This window comes from Lissotriton helveticus, chromosome 6 (genome assembly GCF_964261635.1).
Source record: "Lissotriton helveticus chromosome 6, aLisHel1.1, whole genome shotgun sequence".
NCBI classification, from domain to species: Eukaryota; Metazoa; Chordata; class Amphibia; order Caudata; family Salamandridae; genus Lissotriton; species Lissotriton helveticus.
This window is the reverse complement of record NC_136067.1, coordinates 942,305,420-942,324,968: the sequence shown is the minus strand read 5'-3', so window position 1 is coordinate 942,324,968 and position 19,549 is coordinate 942,305,420. Positions and strand designations below refer to the sequence as shown.

The window sequence follows — 19,549 nt, the reverse complement described above, 5'->3', positions numbered from 1 at the left end:
GAGGGAAGGCGCAGCCATATTCAGATCCCAGATGCAACTCCTCCCTCCCATCTGCATGCAGATCTCTCTATTCAGCTCTGTACTGACTCACCCTGTCTCCAGGAATCCCCCAGCCCATGTCACTCAAACTCCAGACAAGGAATTCAACTTCATTAAAAGATGTATTTTATCATTCTGAGTTTAGGCATACTAAACTTGAATTTCTACCTAGTTCCCGGAGTCAGTTAGGATTATAAGATTTTATAATCAAACTGCCCTTCTGGCCTATAGGGAACAGGTAGCCTTGCAATAGTGAAAAACGAAAATGGCTGTCATTCACTATTAGGACATGCCGCACACATCAGAGCATGTCCTACCTTTTACCTACAATGCACCTTGCCCTTGGGCCTACTATAGGGGTGACTAATATGTATAAAAGGGAAGATTTAGGGACTGGCAAGTGAGTGCACTTGCCCAGTCAACATGGCAGTACCAGACTGCACACAGGCTCTGCAATGGCAGGCCTGAGACACACTTTACAAGCTGCTCCGGTGGGTGGCACAATCAGTGCTGCAAACCCACCAGCAGCATTGGATTTACAAGCCCTGGGCACACGCAGTGCACTGTACTAGGGTCTGACAAGTAAACCAATGAAGCCAATCATGGAGTCACAAATCAATACATCAATTTACCATGCACTGTGGCACTGAATAGCAGTGGCACAGTGCCCAAGAGCATCTGAAACCAGCAAAAACATCAGAGGTAACAGCAAAAAATGGAAGGGAGACCCACGCCAATGGTGCCAGGTCTAACATTCCCGGTTATGTGTTTTAATATTGTCCATTTAATATCGTTGGGCCCATGATGTTTTTCGATGCAGTGAGTTACCATTGGTGCATTTGCTGTCTTGCATCTAATGCTGGAGCGGTGTTGAGTTATCCTCTTTTTTTATGGGCTGAGTAGTTTTTCCTACGTATGCCTTTGGGCAAGGACAAATAACACAGTAGATGACGTTGTGTGCGCACAATTTGTAAATTCTTCATGCTTTACGAATCTGTTTCCGTACGTATATTTTGTACCTCCAATCGTACTATTGCCTAACATGCAGTTTCCACATCTTCTATGACCTCTTATTGGAGGTAGAGACATCAGTGTTCAAATAGACTGAACTGTCTTCTTTTTGGTGGTATTGGCACATACTAGATTGTCTTTGATACTTCTGTTCTTCTTTAGAGCAAAGATGGGAATTTCTATGAATGGTTCTAGTGCCTTCACCATATTCGAGTTCTTTCGTACTTTCTTTTTGACCTCATTAGTGAGACTGGAAAAGGTCCTGACACAGACCAAGGGTAGATGGTCAGTTTTTTTCATTTTGTGCTAATATTGTCTCCCTTGGAGTGTACCATGCCCTTTTCATGGCTCGTGTTAGCAGTTTACTGGGATAATTTCTTTCCATTAGTTTTTCGAGTAGTGCACTAGCATTATGAAAGTAATCCTCCTTCGTGCAATTACGCCTTATCCTTAAAAACTCGCTGAATGGTAAATTCTATATTAAATTGCGTTGGTGGAAGCTTGTGAAGTGAAGTAGCGTATTCCTGTCTGTTTATTTTGTGTATAATGATGTATACATGAGACCTTCTTCATGTTTGACCAGGAGGTCAAAGAAATTAATTTCTGTTTTGTTGGAATTAACCATAAACTGGATATCCCGATGTCGGTTATTTAACTGTGACCAATGCAAGGGGGGTCTAGGAGGAATAAAGGTTCAACCACTTGTAGAGCTTCTTATGCGGGTTTATTTGTGTGAAACGTAAACAAGGAAAAAACATCCGTCTGATGTGTTGAAAGGAACAAAAGATAGCTTCGTGAGTTTTAGAAGACGTGGTCTGAAGTCCGTCCTGGATCTCTTTCCTGCCTTCGGTCCTTCACCCACGGGGTCCGCGTAAGCTCTCCAACAAGGTCATAAAAAAAAGAAAAAAATCTCGGGGTTACTGCTTGGGTCTGGGTTCCTGATATGGAAGAGGGGGAACGGGGAGTGAGGGGATCACCAGGGACTGACACCAGGTCTTATACACAGCAAACAATATGGCCACGCAAGATGTAGGTGACAGAAGTGTGCTCAGAAACGAGTGAGTGAAACGAACAACACACGCAGCCCCGTGACCTCCCTCAACCACCCCTACCAGGTCCCACCCCGTGAGAAAGCAAGTCTCTGTATGCGGTCCCGTACCTTGTCCAGCCACACTTCTCCAGAAGTGCGGCAGGGCGACTCGTGTGGACGGTGGCCTCCTGGTGTGTTGGTTCTGCAGGGTTGGCAGTCTTCGGCTTCTTCGTCCTCCGTCTTCCTGGGACCCTCGATACGAACGCTGTTCAGCTCCGGCTTCTCCACTCCTGTTCCTCCTCCGGCTTTCGCGCCATCTTCTTCCTGTTGCAGTCTTTTGACCGCCTCCTCCGTCCCTGATTGGTGGAATGATGGTGGCGTCACGGCAGAGGTTTTCACCCCCGGGAAAGCCCAGGCGGCGTTAAATTGGCCGTATGCATCCTGTTCTCGGGGTGGAAAGGAACAGTCATTAAAGTCCTCGCCCTGCCCCTGATAGACAGGACCCCCGTGACATTAACCAAGATAGAAATTCTTTTAGTTGTTCTTTAATTCCTCTCCACAACATGAACACATCTTTGATATATCAACGCCAAATTTGTATGTGTCCGTCATACGGATTGTTGCTGTATATCCATTTATCTCCGAACAATGCCATGAACATTACAGCCATTTCTGGGGCGAAGGGGCACCCCATCACGGTCCCCTTTATTTGCACATATTGGTTCTCATTGGAGCTGAAAAAATTGTACTTGAGGCAAATTTCTGCTAGTTGTAATATAAACTGTGTAGGCACCTCATGGGGTCGTTCTCGGTTGTTCAGAAACACTTCAAGGGCTACCAGCCCTGCTTCTTGAGGAACGTTAGTATAAAGCCTAGCAATATCTAATGTCACTAGATATTCCTCCTTTTCATCGAATGCTTCTCCTTCCAATGTTGTCATAGCTTGTATAGTGTCTTTGATGAAGCTCGTGGTTTTGCTCACTAAGGGTTTTAATAATGTGTTGACATATTTGGCTGGTCTTTTTAAGATAGAGTTCACCCCTGAAATTATCTGTCTTCCTGGGGGGTTTATAAGGTCCTTGTGAATTTTTGGAAAGACATACTTTAAGGGCGTCCTTTGGTTGTAATTATTAAGTACTCAGCCTCTTTTTTGGATAGCCATCCTTCTTCTTCTCCAAGAGTGATTAGGTTAATCAGTTTGGATTTTATCATTCTCATAAGATCTTCTGATTTTCGATAGTGTCCTTCATTCGATAGTTGGTGAATAATTTCTGCCTCATATTTATGACGTTTCACAATCACAACCGCGCCGCCCTTATCCGCAGGCTTTATTGTGATTTCTTCATTATTCATTAGTTGGTCCAACGCTAGTTTTTCATTGGTCGTTAGATTCCACTTTGTGTAGGTTTTCTTGTTGTCCAAGATATTGAGGTCCCTCATTACATTTTTTTTCAAACGTCAGTAATTCAATTGGCATCAGTGTAGAGGATGGAAAGAAGTTGGATGGATTTTTTAGCCCAGAATAGTTCATTGATATGGGCTCTGACTTTTCTGAGAAGAACACCTTCCACCTAATTTTGCGGAAGAGTTGCATCATTTCTATTTTAGTTTGACCCATATCTGGTTTCGTAGTCGGCATAAATGAAAGGCCATTTGGAGAACTTCTGTTTCTTCCTTCGATAAGTTATCTTCTGACAGATTGCAAATCAAACTTTTTACCCTTTTTACCAGTGGTATACATTCCTCCTTGTAGTTATTTCTCCTTGGTACTGTTTTTGAGGTGGCGGGTTGTACCACTGTATGGCTCTCGTGCTGCCTGTGGGGCGTCTGGTTCCTCTGTCTAAAAAAGATGCCGGTTGGTAAAACTGTCTGGGTTGATTACCTCTACTACTTATGGAGGGTTCCAAGTCACTGGAACTGTCGGAATAGGAGGAGGCATCTGGAAAGGTGGTGAATTGTCTTCGGCTTCTTCCACTCTAGGTACTTAGTATTCTGGTGTTTGATGGTTGTTTATAGTATTCTTGATCTAGATATGGATAGGTCTTCTTCTCACTGAAATTGGGAATGTCTTTTTGCAACTTTGACCTTTTTGCGTCTTCAGTGTTCTTTTTGAAGGTCTCATTGTCCTTTTCCATTTTGTCTAGTAGAGCCCGGCGTTCTCCACTGCTGAGGTATTGAGAAATGCTTCTTCAAGTTCTTTTAGCAAGTCATGTTCTTTTTGAGTTAGGCACTCTGCTGTTTTGATTGAGTGGAACATCCAGTCTCTAGAACATTTCGTTCCAATGTGGTAGGGGAACTCACTTTTCGAATCATATATAGGGGTATCAATACCCATGTATTAGTGGCTATCTTTTGCCTGACTGTTTTTAACACAGTCCCTCGTAGGCGTGGTGCCTACACTAAAGGTAATTAACAACGATGGGGAGTGATTCAGTTGGGGGAGTATCTTAGGGGTGACTCACAGGTAAGAAAAGGGAAAGTTAGGGCCTAGCAAGTGGGTGCACTTGCAAAGTCGACATGGCAGTACCAAATTGCGCACAGACACTGCAGTGGCAGTTCTAAGTTACATTTACAGACTGCTTATGTGGTTGGCCCAATCAGTGCTGCAGGCCCACTAGCAGAATTTGATTTACAGGGCCTGGGCACACACAGTGTGCTAGGGACTGACTACTAAGTCAAATATGCCAATCATTAAATCACGGATCCATAACAACAATTTACAGGGAGCACTTGCACTTTGGCCCTGAACAGCAGTGGCAAAGTGCCCAAAGCATCTAGACCAGCCAAAACGATGCCCAACACTTAGCAATAAAACAGGAGGCAAAGGCAAAAATACAGGGGAAACCCATGCCAATGATGCCAGGTCAAACAATCAGCATTAAGTGAAAAAGAATCTCACCTTTCCGGTTTATCTGTTGCCCCACTCTGGGTTCCCCAACCTAATCACAAATAACCCACCAATTAGGGTCTTTCTTCTGGCCAATTAAACAATGAGTAAAGTCAAAGGTCTCTTGGGTGACTACTAAAGAACGGGGACTACGTGGAGGGAGTACAGAGACCTGGTACAAAAAAAACACATTATCTTCTTACTTTAAAGTGAAAATCCAGTAGTTTAGTTTGAAGGTCCTGCCATTCTCACAAGAGTGTCACTCTCAAATTAGCCAATGGCTTACCTCCCTTTAACCAAAACTTGAATCTTTAGCCAACTACATATGTTTTATGGGGTTTTCATCAAGGAAATGCTACCCTCACTCATTCTTGTGTTTCACTCTTACCTAACACATTGACGTTATTGCTTTGATATTAAGAGAAAATAAAGAAGAATCTAGATTTGAACAGAGTAAGTAGAACATTCCCAGAAAACAATCCATAATGAAGAGAGAGACATTTCTATCAAAAGTATTTTTTCTGTGGACATTTTAAATTCATATCTTTATTATCATGCACATAGGAAGCGATTCCAGGTACTATTTGATATCAAGAGTAACTGAAAATAAGGAAACGGTAAGAGCGCACTGAGTGGAATTAAATTAACCAAAGTGAAAGTTATGAAAAAACTTACCATATTTCCTTAAGTCATGTAACAGCGATGACGTGTTCTGCTGGATATCACTCATTAACTTTAGCTCAACATTGCGGTATTTGAGTTCCCGTAATTTTTCACAAAGGTACTTGCCCTGGTGAAAAAAAGTAAAAAAAAACTGTTTATGAAAAACTGCATATTCATGTAACTGTCTAGAATGAGTAAAACCGGAAGTAGCAGTATTACAATGCCATCTCATCACTTAAGGAACACGCTTTTCAATACGAAAAGGAATAACTTTTTGTTATGACAAATATTCAGATTTTGAATATTTCTGTCAAAAGGAATGCTAACAGCAAACAGCCCACAGACCGATCCCGGGTGCAAAGGATGAACAAGGACATAACCAACACCACGCTCATGATAACCCGGGATGGACTAGGTTTGTGCACAGTGAGGCACGAAGGGGCTTCCTAGTGGTGGGAAAGTGACATAGTTGGAAAGTGCAAAAGAACAAAAATAAATGAGTTATTTATTTAGAAGTTGTTTTGGCTGGTTAGTTCAGCTTTGTTTACTTCTAATTTCCCATCTGCTCTTGGATTAGCTTGCTACTTCTGCTAGGGTGTGGTGACTGCCTCTAAGCCAGAGGTCTTCAAATTTTAGGATGCCGAGACTCCCATTCAACATTTTCAGGCATAAGGACCCCCTCCTGACAAACATTACTAAACCTGTAGGCAGGGCTACTGGAATTATGAGGCAGATGAGGACCAAATTACAGCACAGGCTTGACCAAATTGTGTGGGAAGAAAATGTAAATAATGTTAGGTGATGCCACGTATTTTGGGTTAGCATTGCTACATTATTTTTACACACAGTAACACTGAGAAACGATTTCACCCTATCAGTACCAGTTTATAACCAAAATACAGCAATTAACATCAGAAAGATGTTTATTTAACCTTTGTGAGGGGCCTTCCACGCAACAGGAATACGTGCTGCCACATTAGAAGCTCACCTGGCCATGGCCGGGACCAGCAAGGGTCCCTTAAAACCCTGGCGGTCTTGTGCAGAGTTAAGCACTTTACCTATGCTGCTTTCCTCTCACCCCCTCTCCTCTCCTAATCCTGGATCCCTCTCTCAATTTGCAGTCCACTTCTATCACCCCTTTTTACAATTTCTGAACTCTCCCCATTCAACCTCTCACTTCACCTTTAACCACCTTCTGGCATTCTGTCTTTTCACTACCCTCATCTCCAACAGTCTCTCGCATTTATCGCATGGCCTCTCTGGCCCGTCACCTCCCGTGCCCCTCAGCACTTCTCATTCACCTCAAGTCTCTCCATTCAAATTTTTGTTTATTTGTATTTTACACCTGTTCAGTCCCCCCATTCATCTTCCACACCTTTGTTCTTCCACACCTTCTTGAACAAATGTCCCTCTCCTCTGTTACCTCATAACCACTGCCTAATTGAGCAGGTGGTTTCCGGTGCTTGGCACTGGCACCTAATTGTGCACACTAGCACTATGAAAGTCTGCCACATGGTGGCTCTGTCTAAACTGTTTATTAATTCAATATACATTAAAAATGATAAACTCCATTCTTATAGCTTTGGAGGCTTGAAATAGTCTGAATAGTCACACTTCTACAAGTGTTATGGTTCGTAGTTGCATAGGTATGGTCATTGGCCGGGCAAGCAAGGCAATCGGTGGGTGGTTAAAGTTGCAGTGGCCTACTGGTGAGGGCCCTGACACATGTTTTATTACAAATTAATCATTGCTCAGCACCCACCCCAGTACTCCCTCTCTTCCCCTATCACTGCTGTCCCACACCCAGTCCTATGATTAGGGTTGCCAGCTCATTATTTTGATGTCCCAGATGGTACAAAAATATTCAGTCACCTAAAGCTGTATTTTCAGCACTTATCCGTGCATGCTTAGAACAGCAAATAGAAATAGAAAGCACTTTTAACTGTGTTCTAGGGCTGCCTCAATGACTGATAATTAAAGGGAACAAAGACAGAAAAGTCACATAACAAATGAATACACATTTTTTTATTTATAACTCTATTTAGTGTCAAGAGGACGTCTTGCAGGCTCTTTAAACAACACAGGGCTGGCATTTTCTTTTGGAAACTCTACTTTATATTCCTTTTCATGAAATGCATTCTCACACTACCTCAGTAAATGTGAAATACAAATGTATGGAATAGGCAGAGTGGGGGCCCAGGGGGTACTGGAACTAGAAAAAAAACCCGAAGCCTCTGTAACCATTTACAAAAGGTATGTAAATATGCTAATGGTCTTTAATGACCTGTGAAAAACTCAGACGGAGATAAGACTCCAGACACTGCCCTGCCGAGCCCCCAGCAGCTCCGGCTGCACTGCAGCAGCCCGGGCTGAGACACACGACTGGGGAGGAGGGGGTCTGAAGCTATGGGCCTGGGCAGAAGTGTGAAGGGAATGCACGACCCCCTTCCTATCACTCCACTGCCCCACTGGGGGTCGCGCCCCACAGTTTGAATACCCCTGCTCTAAGCGGTGATAGACAATCCGTCAATAAACAATGGATTCTGCAGTATAAATGCTCCATCGGGTGGGCCCCAGGTGGCAGGCAGGTCACCAGCGAAGAATACTCTAGCTCTGCACGTTACTTCACCAGTGTCTTACTTAACCCTAGTAGACATGTTGTCAGACCTGCAGCTCAGAATAAGATAACTGGTCATTCAAAATGTCTTCCAGAGTTACAGGAAATCCATAACAGGCAGCATAATAGTGACAGGGTCTAAGTATGGTGACATCTAACATCCTGAGAAACACCTTCGAGCATGCCAGGGAGCAGCCACCAGATATGCCCCCCCCTTTTTTGAATAATACCTTTCTAGTGCTCACATATAGTAGTCTGAAAGTTGGTTATTGATTAGCGAAGGGTAAATTCTTCCAAATAAATAAATACACTCTGTTCGGTCTCAATACAAGTGTCTGAAACTCAGCTCACCACTGATACCTATGGCACAAGCAGCAGACAATTTCCTGGCGAAATGCATGTTATGTTTACGCAGGACCAACAATTTAAAATTCAAGACAACAACATAATAAATCTCCAACTAATTTAGAAAAGTTAATGAGCAAAAAGACCCAAAACGATTGAAATATGATAAGTGCTGTCCAAATGCTTCTTTGGGGCGTGTTTTGTTTTTGGACAATTTATCTATGGCTAAAGTTAGGAATGTTATAATGAGGGATTTTAATGTTCACTTTCATGAGTTAGCTAACATGTTTTAAGTGAATTTGAGAAAATGATTGTCTTTTTTTAATTTTAATAACGCATAAGGCATGTCACGTGCTAGTATGTGTTTACTGTATTAGTGAGCAATGTAGGGCACACTCTCACTTTCCTGTACTCAGACTTAAACAGTGATCCTTTTTGATTTGTCAGTAAAGTATTTACCTGCTAGTCTACCCTCCACACCATCCATCAAGTTTAAGCATAATTGGAGAAAGTTAAATATCAATGCTTTTGTATCTAAATGTAAGGCCAATGTCTCCTTCAGTAGCAATACTGTGAATCTGAATAAACTGACTGAATGTCATAACAAACTGTTCACCATTTTGGAGGTTGCGGTTCGCCTGAACAAAATGGATTAGGGACAACAAGACCCAGAATACTTAATTTAATGAGGAGTTAGTGACCATGATATGAAATCCTGGCATCGAAAACATGTATGGCATTGTGATTACTCTTTTCTGGTCAAGAGTGACTGGTCAGCTTAAAATAGTGCCTGCAACAAACCTTTTGAAAAATGTAAAATAGTTCTACAGTGCCCAGCAAATTTTACATTTGCCACCTTCAAATATTGTGAGAGCTAGTTTCTGTGTTATTAACAAACAGAAGGAGGTCACTACTACATCTCACAGAGTTAGTTAGGTACCCAAACATAACCAATTCCATGATCACTTCTGACTGTGGTGCTCCTAAGGCACTGCTATTTTCAGCTGAAAATAAGCAGTTGGTTGTTCCAACTATTGAAAGAGTTTTACTCAATTCTCTTTGTTAGACAATTAAGCTTTGTTATCTTTAATGAAGAACTGTAAACCTGCTGGGTTGGAAGCTGATGTTGTTCCCCCTAAGCTGCATAAAAACTACTTTTGAGATCTCACACTCAAGTTAAAGCTTTCATCTGTTCTTCACTGATCTCTGGTTATTGGGCCTGGAGAATTGAAAAAGGCTAGCTCTCTTCCACGTCTTAAAAAGCCTATGTTAGATCAGTTTCCCATCTGCCATACCTAGCTAAACTGCTTGAGTGTGCAATATGTAATCTTAATTTGTGAAGGACAACAATGTGCAACATCCATTGTGGGATGGCTTTTATACGGTATGTAGCACAAAAACTGTAAAGAGGGCAGTTTTAGAGGCTCTTCGACTTTGTGCTTTCAGAAATGTGCCGAAGTGTGCTGCCTGCTTTGTTTCTCCTAGAACTCTAAGCAGCATTTGATACTGTGGACCACCATATCTTATTGGATCATTTCGGTATCAGTAGGACAAGTTTAATATGGTATTGCAGTTGTTTTCGACTCACAGATATTTTCAGATCACTGTGGATTCGTTTGTGTCTGATGCCAATTTGCAAATCAATTTTAGTATTGTTGGAGATCCCAGAATGAGGGCAGAAAATGTATTTAACTGCTTACTGAGTGTTGACATTTAGATGTAAGTATACCAATTTAAACTAAATGAAGGCAAGACAGAAAATGTGGGCCTGTTTAGAGATTCTCTTGTCTGGAATTTTACCTTCTGACCACCTTTTTTAGGTGAGAACCCACATTTGCGAAGAGCATTAAAAATATGGGAGTTAAAATTGATATGCACTTTATTTTGTCAGATCGAATAAATGCAGTAATGAGGTCTTGTATTTTTCAACTACATATGCAGCACTTTGTAAACTGCATTAGCTTCCAATAAAACAGAGAGTTATGTTCAAATCTCTCTTTTACTTTCATAGAGTGCTGGTTGATTATCAATGGGTCTCCCTCAAGCCAGGGCTTCAGCAGGCTTCAGTCCATAGCTGGACCTTTTGCTGTTTGCGTCCACTGGCAGGTAAACATAAGGCCCACCACCTGATCCTTGGAGAGGTACCTATTAATTGTCAGGAACCAAACTGTTTTTTCATCCTGCTGGGTTTAGGGCCAGAAAATCTAGGATGCCCCTGGTAATGAAAGGGAAAAGTCCCTGTTAGCTCCCATTTGATATTATCTAGTCAAAAGAAGAAATGCTAAGGCTGTCCATTGTTCTGTCAATTATCCTTGTATCATTCCAAGATAGGTAATGCCTGTTAAGTATACCATTCTTGACAATACTCCTGCTTTACTGGGCCTAAAGGCCAACCATTGTACTCTTGAAGAAGTGTCCTTAACTCCCTGCAAGGCAAGTGTATTGAGCTTTTGGAGTACATCAGGAAGGCACGCTGTTATTAAACCAGTTTTCTTTTAGGTAGCACATAGCACATGTTTCAAAAGTTACTTTTTCAGCAAGGTTCTCAAAAATCTACTTTTGCCATTACGTTAGTTGTCTTCTAAGCTAAATGAAATATAACCTTCAATACGTTTTCTAGTGTTTTTTTATATAGAGATATACAATTAGGAATGTATGTACACCTAGCTCTATTCCTGGAAAATATAGCTTTACCTGTAGCGTGAAAACAGCCTTTGGACAGTTAATCATAGTGAAGACATACTGATACTAATGTCTAATATGCCACATTTTTTTAAATATATTAAACCCTAGTCCTGCAAGCTAACAAGGTTTAAGGGGTGACTTATCTAATTTATAAACATATTATTTCCTATATGGCAAAGCAGTTTTTTCTGTCATAGGTCAATACAGTGATTTTAAATTGCAGGAAATCCAGAACAAAATGATATTCCTAGTAGCCATAGATCTTTGCCGTGTATGTTTCGGGTGTAAATATAAAATGCAGACCATATATGACATTTAGCTTAGAGCACTTAGCTGATACCAGGTTTACAAAAGCATGTAGGAGCACAACCTACACAGTGTTGCATTGATTGCTCAGACTCATAAATCAACAAACATAGAGCCCAAATATCAGTTATCAAGTAAGAGAGACAATGTAAACAATGCAACTTTACTGCTGCAGTGAGACTTATGTGACCTGTGACAGACATTTGTAGATTCTCCATCAAGATTTTCTCCCCAAAGTCACTCACCTCATAGCCGATCTAGACAATTTAGTGGAAAATCTTCCTGAACCTAATGGAACACCCAAAATATCACCACTTCAACAGTGATGAGATTTTGTCACAAAGGTGAACAGGAATTTTATCAGTCAAACTCAAAATCAACATGTATTCCTTTTCCTTCATTGAGCACCACTCCTGAGTAAACCCTAAGGACAATCTGAACAGCTCTCAATTCTGAGCAAGATACTAAGGGCCTGATTTAAATGTTGACTGTAAGGGAACTCTGTTGCGGCTGCAATGGAGTTCCCTCCCTGCCAACACTGTGGTTTGTCCACCCGATCTATCTGTGGGCAGACCTTAAGTTTGGCCATGGTGGAGACTTCGCCATCTCCGCTGTGGCCAAACATCTCCAACAGCCCTAGGAAGTAATGGTTGTCAGAGAAATAACTATCTGTCAATTAGGATTTCTTTTGTAAATTAAAAAAGAGTACTGTTTGGTTCAGGGATGCTTCCCTGTAGCAAAAAGTAAAATGCCTTGAAAGCAATCACTGTGATGGTGGGTCCTGCCAATGCTTTTATAATTGACCTCTTGCTTGGCTGTCATTTATAAATTAGGCAGGTGACCCCTCCGTCATGGGGACAGAGTATTTTACTCCATCCCCATGATGGAATGGTGAGCCAGCTGCCAAAAAAATAAATCGCCCCCTAAATCTTAATTTCTGACTTACTTTTAGGGGAAGGGAGCTACTGAACAACATATGTGTCATTCAATTAAGTATTAGTTTTAGTTCTAAGGTGCACTGGTGCTGCTGCAATTCAAGGCCAATGTGTGCTTAATTAACCACATTGTCGAAATAATTATCACCATTAAGATTTCCATCTTCCAGTGGGGCCCTGTTCTCAACACTACTTTCAGGAATGTCAAACCGATATACCCATCTACGATTCTGTGGCTGATCTTGCATAACTTCTGTTTAAATTTCAGTTTTGAATATTGATGGGTGTCATTGCCACCCACATTCCAAATCTTATATTAGATTTTACACTGGAATGCGAAGTGATTAAACTCATCTTCCAAACAAAAGAAAGAATTGAATAATATTATTTTTAAACAAATGCAAATAAAATATTGTTAAAGTAAATTCATCTCACCATGGGTTTACTTGTGATAGAAAACAGAGCTTAACATAGAATTATTTCAAGCATTTCTGGAAGTGACATTAGGCAGTTCTGGAAGTGAGGTGTGTCAAATTTGCTTATGAAGCTTTTTAAACATCTACTGGAAGATAACCTATATCATAAGGTATTTGTGCTAATACAAATAAGTGAAATCTTAGGAGGAATGTTATTCTCCTGACCTGAGACAAGTTGACTTCTTCAAGAAAATTGATTTCAGAGAAAATGTGCAGACCTGCAAACTCACACAGTGCAACTGTGTGACACAACATCATTCCCTTCACATAGTCACCCAGTGAAGAGCCAATATACTCGATGGAAGGGAAGGTGTTCTGGAAACCCCTTCATTCTGAGTCCCCATTCAGTAACTGATCAACCGTTTGCAACCACAATTGTGGGGTACAAACCATTCATACATACATTTCGAAATAGTAAATGGAAGGGTGGCACCTTTGTCACACAACTTACTATTTGCGATTCGGAAATGGCACTAAAATCCATTTTATAAGCCAGAAAGGCATTTTATACATTGTGAAAAGCCCTTTTTGCAGTCACAAAGACAGAATGTTTATGAATCACAGGGTTTGTGACTGCAAAAGGAGTTTATATATGTGGCTTTTAATCTTATAAATGCCAGCCGTTGCTTATTCCGGCCCAATATCTTAACCCACAGTTTCTAGGCATCTTGTGATCGAGGATCATGTTGGAAAACATGAACTAAAAATTCATCACTAGCGTCATGCATGTATAGAAAGAAAGCAAAATGGCTAGTTTTGGGACTTAAACTCAAATGTATTCCAAGAAATAAGGTAAAGAATAAATACAACTGTTTATAATGGGTGTTAACCTAAAAAAGGATATTGTATAACTTGAGAGAAATTGCTAAAATCCCAGTTCTTGCTTGGTTAGAAGAAGCTTCTCACTGTACTTTGGATGTATATACATTTCTGCATAGAGCAATTAACCCTTCTGATAACGTCCAATTACATAAATCCTGGCGGACGGAATTCATGTAAATGGCCAATATTCTATTTCAGAATATATCCTGAAAATCACTTTTCATCTTCTGTTGCCCAACAACAGCTATTTATTCAACAACCAATACCAAATCGAAAATAATGTTGCCAAACTCAAATGTGTAAACTAAGGTTACAGGCAGATGATAATTAATGGACCTGCAATGCACCTGGAAGTAATATGTGACATATGTTAAGCTCTTCCAAAAGAGTTACTACATTTTGAATGATATATTTAAGAGAATAAATTTAATTCTTAATTCAGATATCCAAGGAAATGCTAGGTTAGCCTTATTTCACAGAGATGATTAAATCATCAAGGGTTGTTGGTAATAGCACTTCTCATAAAAAAAGGTGTTAATTCCATTTATGAAAAGATCTTGGTTCACCTAAAATGAAACGCTGGTTAATAAATATGACTAATTTTGTGCTGCTTGAGAAAAAAACAATTTGGAAAGGGTACACAGTCTATTGTTTTATAGACATCTGATGAATCTCAAACTTTGTGATGAATTAATTGATATATTATTAACAAATCAGCAGTGTAAAACTTATCTTTACATAGTTAACCCCCTTAGCCTTCTCATACCAACGTTGTCCTTTTGTCCTGGTGTATGGGGGAGTTGACCATACGCATTAAAGAATATTTTATCATTTATTCGAAAACGATTTTAAAGACTGTATCTATAGTTCTTTCTTATTAAGTGCTTTTATAAGGAAAACTAAATATAACAAATAAACATGTTCATTTCTAACGTTATAAAGAACCTGTCTTTAGGCAAAGCTCCTGTTTGAAGGTGATATTCCCCTTGCCCTTGACACAATTTGATAGACAACGTGTGAATTCCCTGTTTTACAAAGTCTTTGAAAGCATTGTTGAAAGAGTATTTCTTGTTCCAGAATTCAGTGGGCTACTAGCTACTTAATCCCTAAACTGGGGAACGACCCTCTATATGATACCAGCTTTCACCAATTAGTTTTTTATATATTCATATTCATATACTCATGTCATAATTCTATCAAACGTGTGGGCCAGTAGGCTGCTTGCAGTAAAATTAAACCTTTTACATGATTTAGAAACATGGTTGCTTTTCAGGAAATAGCCTCCATAGCTTCCTACTTCTGTAACAGCAGGTTTGGAACAACTAAGGTGGCAAGGTGCCAATTGCACTCAACTCAGAGACCATGTTGAACTTGAGAGAGTGGACTGGGGAAACATTTTATCTCGAAAGGGAAATGCTAGACTTAAAGCACTAAATAATAAGACAGCTGGAAACAAAGTAAAACATAATTCTTTCTTTTGAATAGAATCACTATATTGCCAAAACAGGCACTTCATTTAAAAGTGTTGAATAGAGGCATAGAGTGCATAATTTCATAATGGGGATGATAAAAGCGTTTGCAAGTTGGGGAAGTACTACTAAAAGATGACTCTGTTACATATTCTCATATGCATTTGTGACTCTGCCCCAAAACATCAAGACTCTATAAGTAAACGTTCAAAGTTACCACAGTTTTTCTATTTGTATTAATTGTATGTGAATAGTCCCATTTCATTTTCATTTCCTATCTCTTGTGGCTAATTCCCACAGGTATGTATGAAAACATAAAAGAGTGCTACAGGAGCAATACTTTATGTACACCAAAAAGCTTTTGTAACTAGGCCCCATTGTATTCACTTTTATGGCAGTAATGACACTATGAATCAGATTATTGCTGCAGTATTACAACATTAGACTATGAGGAAGTTCTTATTGCTCGTTCGGCCACTCAAGCAATAATAGAGAGGCATGCAACTGCCAGAGTCTGTGTCCCAAATCTGGGAGGCATATTCATAACAGAATGGCGGAGCATGGTGTTACTCCACAATTGGTAACGCCACGCTCCAACATTCTAAACCACAGAGATGTGTTGTATTTAAAATAATAAGGTGCACCCCTGCGTTTCCCCTAGCCTTACCGCTAAATTTAGCTGCCTAGCACTAACACAGAGAATGATTGCTTATGTGCATGAAGGTATCCCTTCCTGCATAGGAACAATCACTAATCGCGATTTGCTCTTTCTATATGTGATGCATAATGCAGCACACATAGAACAGCAAAAAAACATGGCACAATTATTAATTTCTCCTCATTGCACCAGTTTAAGACCATGTTTCCAGGGTCTTATTTTTGGTGCTGCCTCATATTTACGCCAGCCTTGTGAATAGGGAGCAGCATTGAAAAGCAATGGGTGTTGCTGCTGCACCCCCACTGAAACATCCATTGCCCACCCCTTTCGTGCTAAGTGCTGAGTGAATCGGGGAATTATTTACAATTATTGTAAATAAGGCAAAGGGGTTATCGCTACCAGAACATAACAAAGTGATGTCCTGTAGCAATAACCCCTTGTAAATATGCCCCTAAGAGTGCTTTACTTATTTGATATTTGCCCATTTAGGCTCCAGCTTACAGCAGAAATTGTGAATAGTCTCGCTCAGGTGATATTTTACAATAGTTATGGCCTGATGATTACCTTATGTGTAATCCAGTGGGGTTAAAATATCCACTAAATGTAAGTGGCATATGTGAATTGCTTCATGGACGAGAGCATCATTTATGATCCTGTTTCTTACCCCTGAAAATTTCCAGAAACCTGCTTGGTCTTCTGAGGTTAATTTTTAATTCCCAAAGGACTGTTTATGCAAAATCCTTGCTCTGCACTTTTTTGCACTCAGCAGTACAACTCTCACATTGCACCAGTAGTACGATTCATTGTATAACAATCATTGGACCTAACACAATATACATGCTCTGTGCTCCTATTCAAAACATGCAAATATGTTGATGATTTGTAAAAATAGTGGTTCTCTACAATACAAAGAATTAATTGTGACGAAACCATTGTTCTGATACAAAAGCTCCAGTCCCCTTTGATGGTTTTCTGTTGAATACATTCAAAGTTAAGTGCTGCACCAGTCAGGAATGCCCACTTTTGCCACCAGTCTTCATGTTTGCTACAGAACCCCTTGCCACAGTCATTTAACTTTCCAAGGAGAAGGAAGGAATTTCTGCATATGCAGTAAAACCAAAGGGGATGTTATACACTGATGAAATCGTACTTACAGTCAAAAACTATAAATCCTCAGCATTAGCTAACTTAATATCCAAGATCAATGACTGTAGGAGAGTAGGGTCTGCTTTCCTATGGTCACCCCAATTTTTGCATTTTTGCTTCACTGGTTTTCGACTTAATGTGGCTGTGGGCCTGCTAATCAGACCCACAGCCTGCTATTCTCTCTCTAAATTCAACACCATGTACTTTAGGTACATCACCATTTGGGTATTGGATCACCTTATGAGCCCCTGTACAGTGTACTATAGGTACCCAGGGCATAGGTGCATCCAAGGCCTACCAGGGGCTGCAGCATATATTTTGCCACCCCTGGCTGGCCATCCAAAGTGACACAACTGGCTGATCACTCAGCTGGGGCAAGGTCATGTAATCACCCCTTGCTTAGATATAGTATACCACTATATAAACCTATATCTGGACACATATTTACCTATAAGTCACTCCTATGGCAGGCCTTAACAATCCTGAGGCAGAGTGCTTGGTTTTATGTGAGTTGATGCTCTAGCATGAGCTGAACCTGTCTGCAGCTGTCGGAACCATTTCCTTATAGCTGTTCTGGGATACTGCCATACCATATACTCTTAAGTGCATTATAATCCTCGCGGTTATTGCTAACTTTGGTTTGGCTTTATCAAAACACGTCATGTAAGGTGTCATACACTTTGGAATACTACCCCCTCGCCAGTTCTGGCGACGGGGGTAGCATTCCACCCTTCTAGAGGGATAAGACATGTGGGTAACAGTAAACGCGGTTAAAACTAACCAGAGTCCCAGCATCACAAAATGGATGCTGCTGCCACCAACACAAGTCTGGCCTCCTGCTGCTGACCGAAACCTGGCAGGGGAGGCTTGGACAAAGGGTTTCCTGTCACAGGGAGGTGTCACACCACCCCAGACAGGAGATAGTGGATTGAGGCAGGCAGGGCGAGTGAAACTAGACACTGCCTGGGGCACACAAGGTGTCCTATGCATAGCCCGGTTCAAACCGGTGCTGGGACACTCCAGTCCCAGCTCTGGCGCGAAACTGGACAAAGGGAAAGGGGTGTTACCACCCCCTTCCTGGGTCCCACCCATAGGAGGGACCTAGCAGGTAAACCAGCCCTTGATTTGGAATAAAGGTAGGAGCTGTGCCCATGAGCAGTAGATTTATCCTGACTGAAACTTTGATACAGAACCATGGACCCTTTGACATCCCACTCAACATGGAAGACTGAAGAATCTCCCTTGTGGTCAAGGAGTGACCACCCTGTGCAAACAGGTACCATCCAGCGCCCAATGGTTTGCTTTGTTGCAGCTCCCGCCGGAGCTCGAGAAACAGAGATCAACAAGAACCAGCTTCCCTGACTTCCAACAGCCCGATCCACAGTCCCAGTGAATCTGAGACCCGTGGAGGCGACGTGAAGCGTGGGGCCGGCCATCTTGAAAAGACTGCGAAGTGCTGACCGTGCAGCTCCCAAGGCACCGTTGAAGCTGTGCATTGGGGTTTGAGAAGCCGCAGCCCTGAGCAGCTCGTACACCGAAGATCACTCCTCCACACTCACCGAGTGCTGCGTGGGGCCCCTTTGCATTTTCCTGCTCGATGCGTCTGTCCGGTCACTTGCCCGTTGGCTAGTGGCCTCTACGACGACGAATCTTTAAAAATACTCTGCTAGTCTGGTTGCTCCAGACTGGCCCACGCTCCCCTGAAAAGGAGCCACCGCTCTGACCTTCCTGGTCCGAGTAAGAAGCAATCTTCCAATCCTGCATGGGTTGCCTTTGCCAAGGCCTGTTGACTCCGATCCGGAAACCGACACCGCCGACAGCGAGAGCCTTTGTGGGACAGCTCGTGATCCACTCCTGGTCATCCTCGATGCCCCACGTGGCAGCAGAGTCAAGCTTCCCGTCAACCACCTGATTGCGCCCGACATCGCCTGGTTCCTTCCTGGTTCCATCCTGGTCACTGGCTAGTGACCCAGACTCTGTCCCCTCTGCTTTCAGGTACTCTACATCTTTGATCCACCCTTGTATCCAACCGGACTCTTCTCTCCTGGCCGCCTGCAGCATCTTCATCTCCAGGCTCCATAGAACTCCACGACGAAACCCGACACACTTTGGCACCTATGCACCCGCTTCCTGGGGGTGAGGAAACGATCTAACACCGGTGCTCCTGTAGTGGTTTACACCTCTAGTGTCCTAGTTTAAAGTGGCTTAATTCTATTCCAGTCGGAAGACTTCCAAAACAGTAACTTTATAACTTTTACGACCATTGATTTTGCATTGGTGCATGCGTGTGCTTTTAGCGCTGCATCCGAATCCCGCGGGCTACTCCCGTCCTAACTGCTGTTAGTCCAGTGTATTCCCAGCGATTCCCAAGGCCCTAGGCCTTACCGCTGTTCGAGAAGGGGTTCTTATACCATTTATTTAGTATATGGTTTGAGTGGCCACCGGCCTTATCCATATTGT

General features: G+C 41.7%; 1 protein-coding gene across 1 annotated transcript in view; it reads right to left on the bottom strand.

The window, feature by feature from the left end:
* The window catches only part of PLD5 (phospholipase D family member 5), a 1,381,847-nt gene that overhangs the window by 691,898 nt on the left and 670,400 nt on the right, over positions 1–19,549 (bottom strand). Inside the window, exon 4 of the mRNA XM_078646903.1 lies at positions 5,643–5,757. Within this exon, the coding sequence (XP_078503029.1) occupies positions 5,643–5,757 (115 nt within the window). The remainder of the gene's footprint in view (positions 1–5,642; positions 5,758–19,549) is intronic.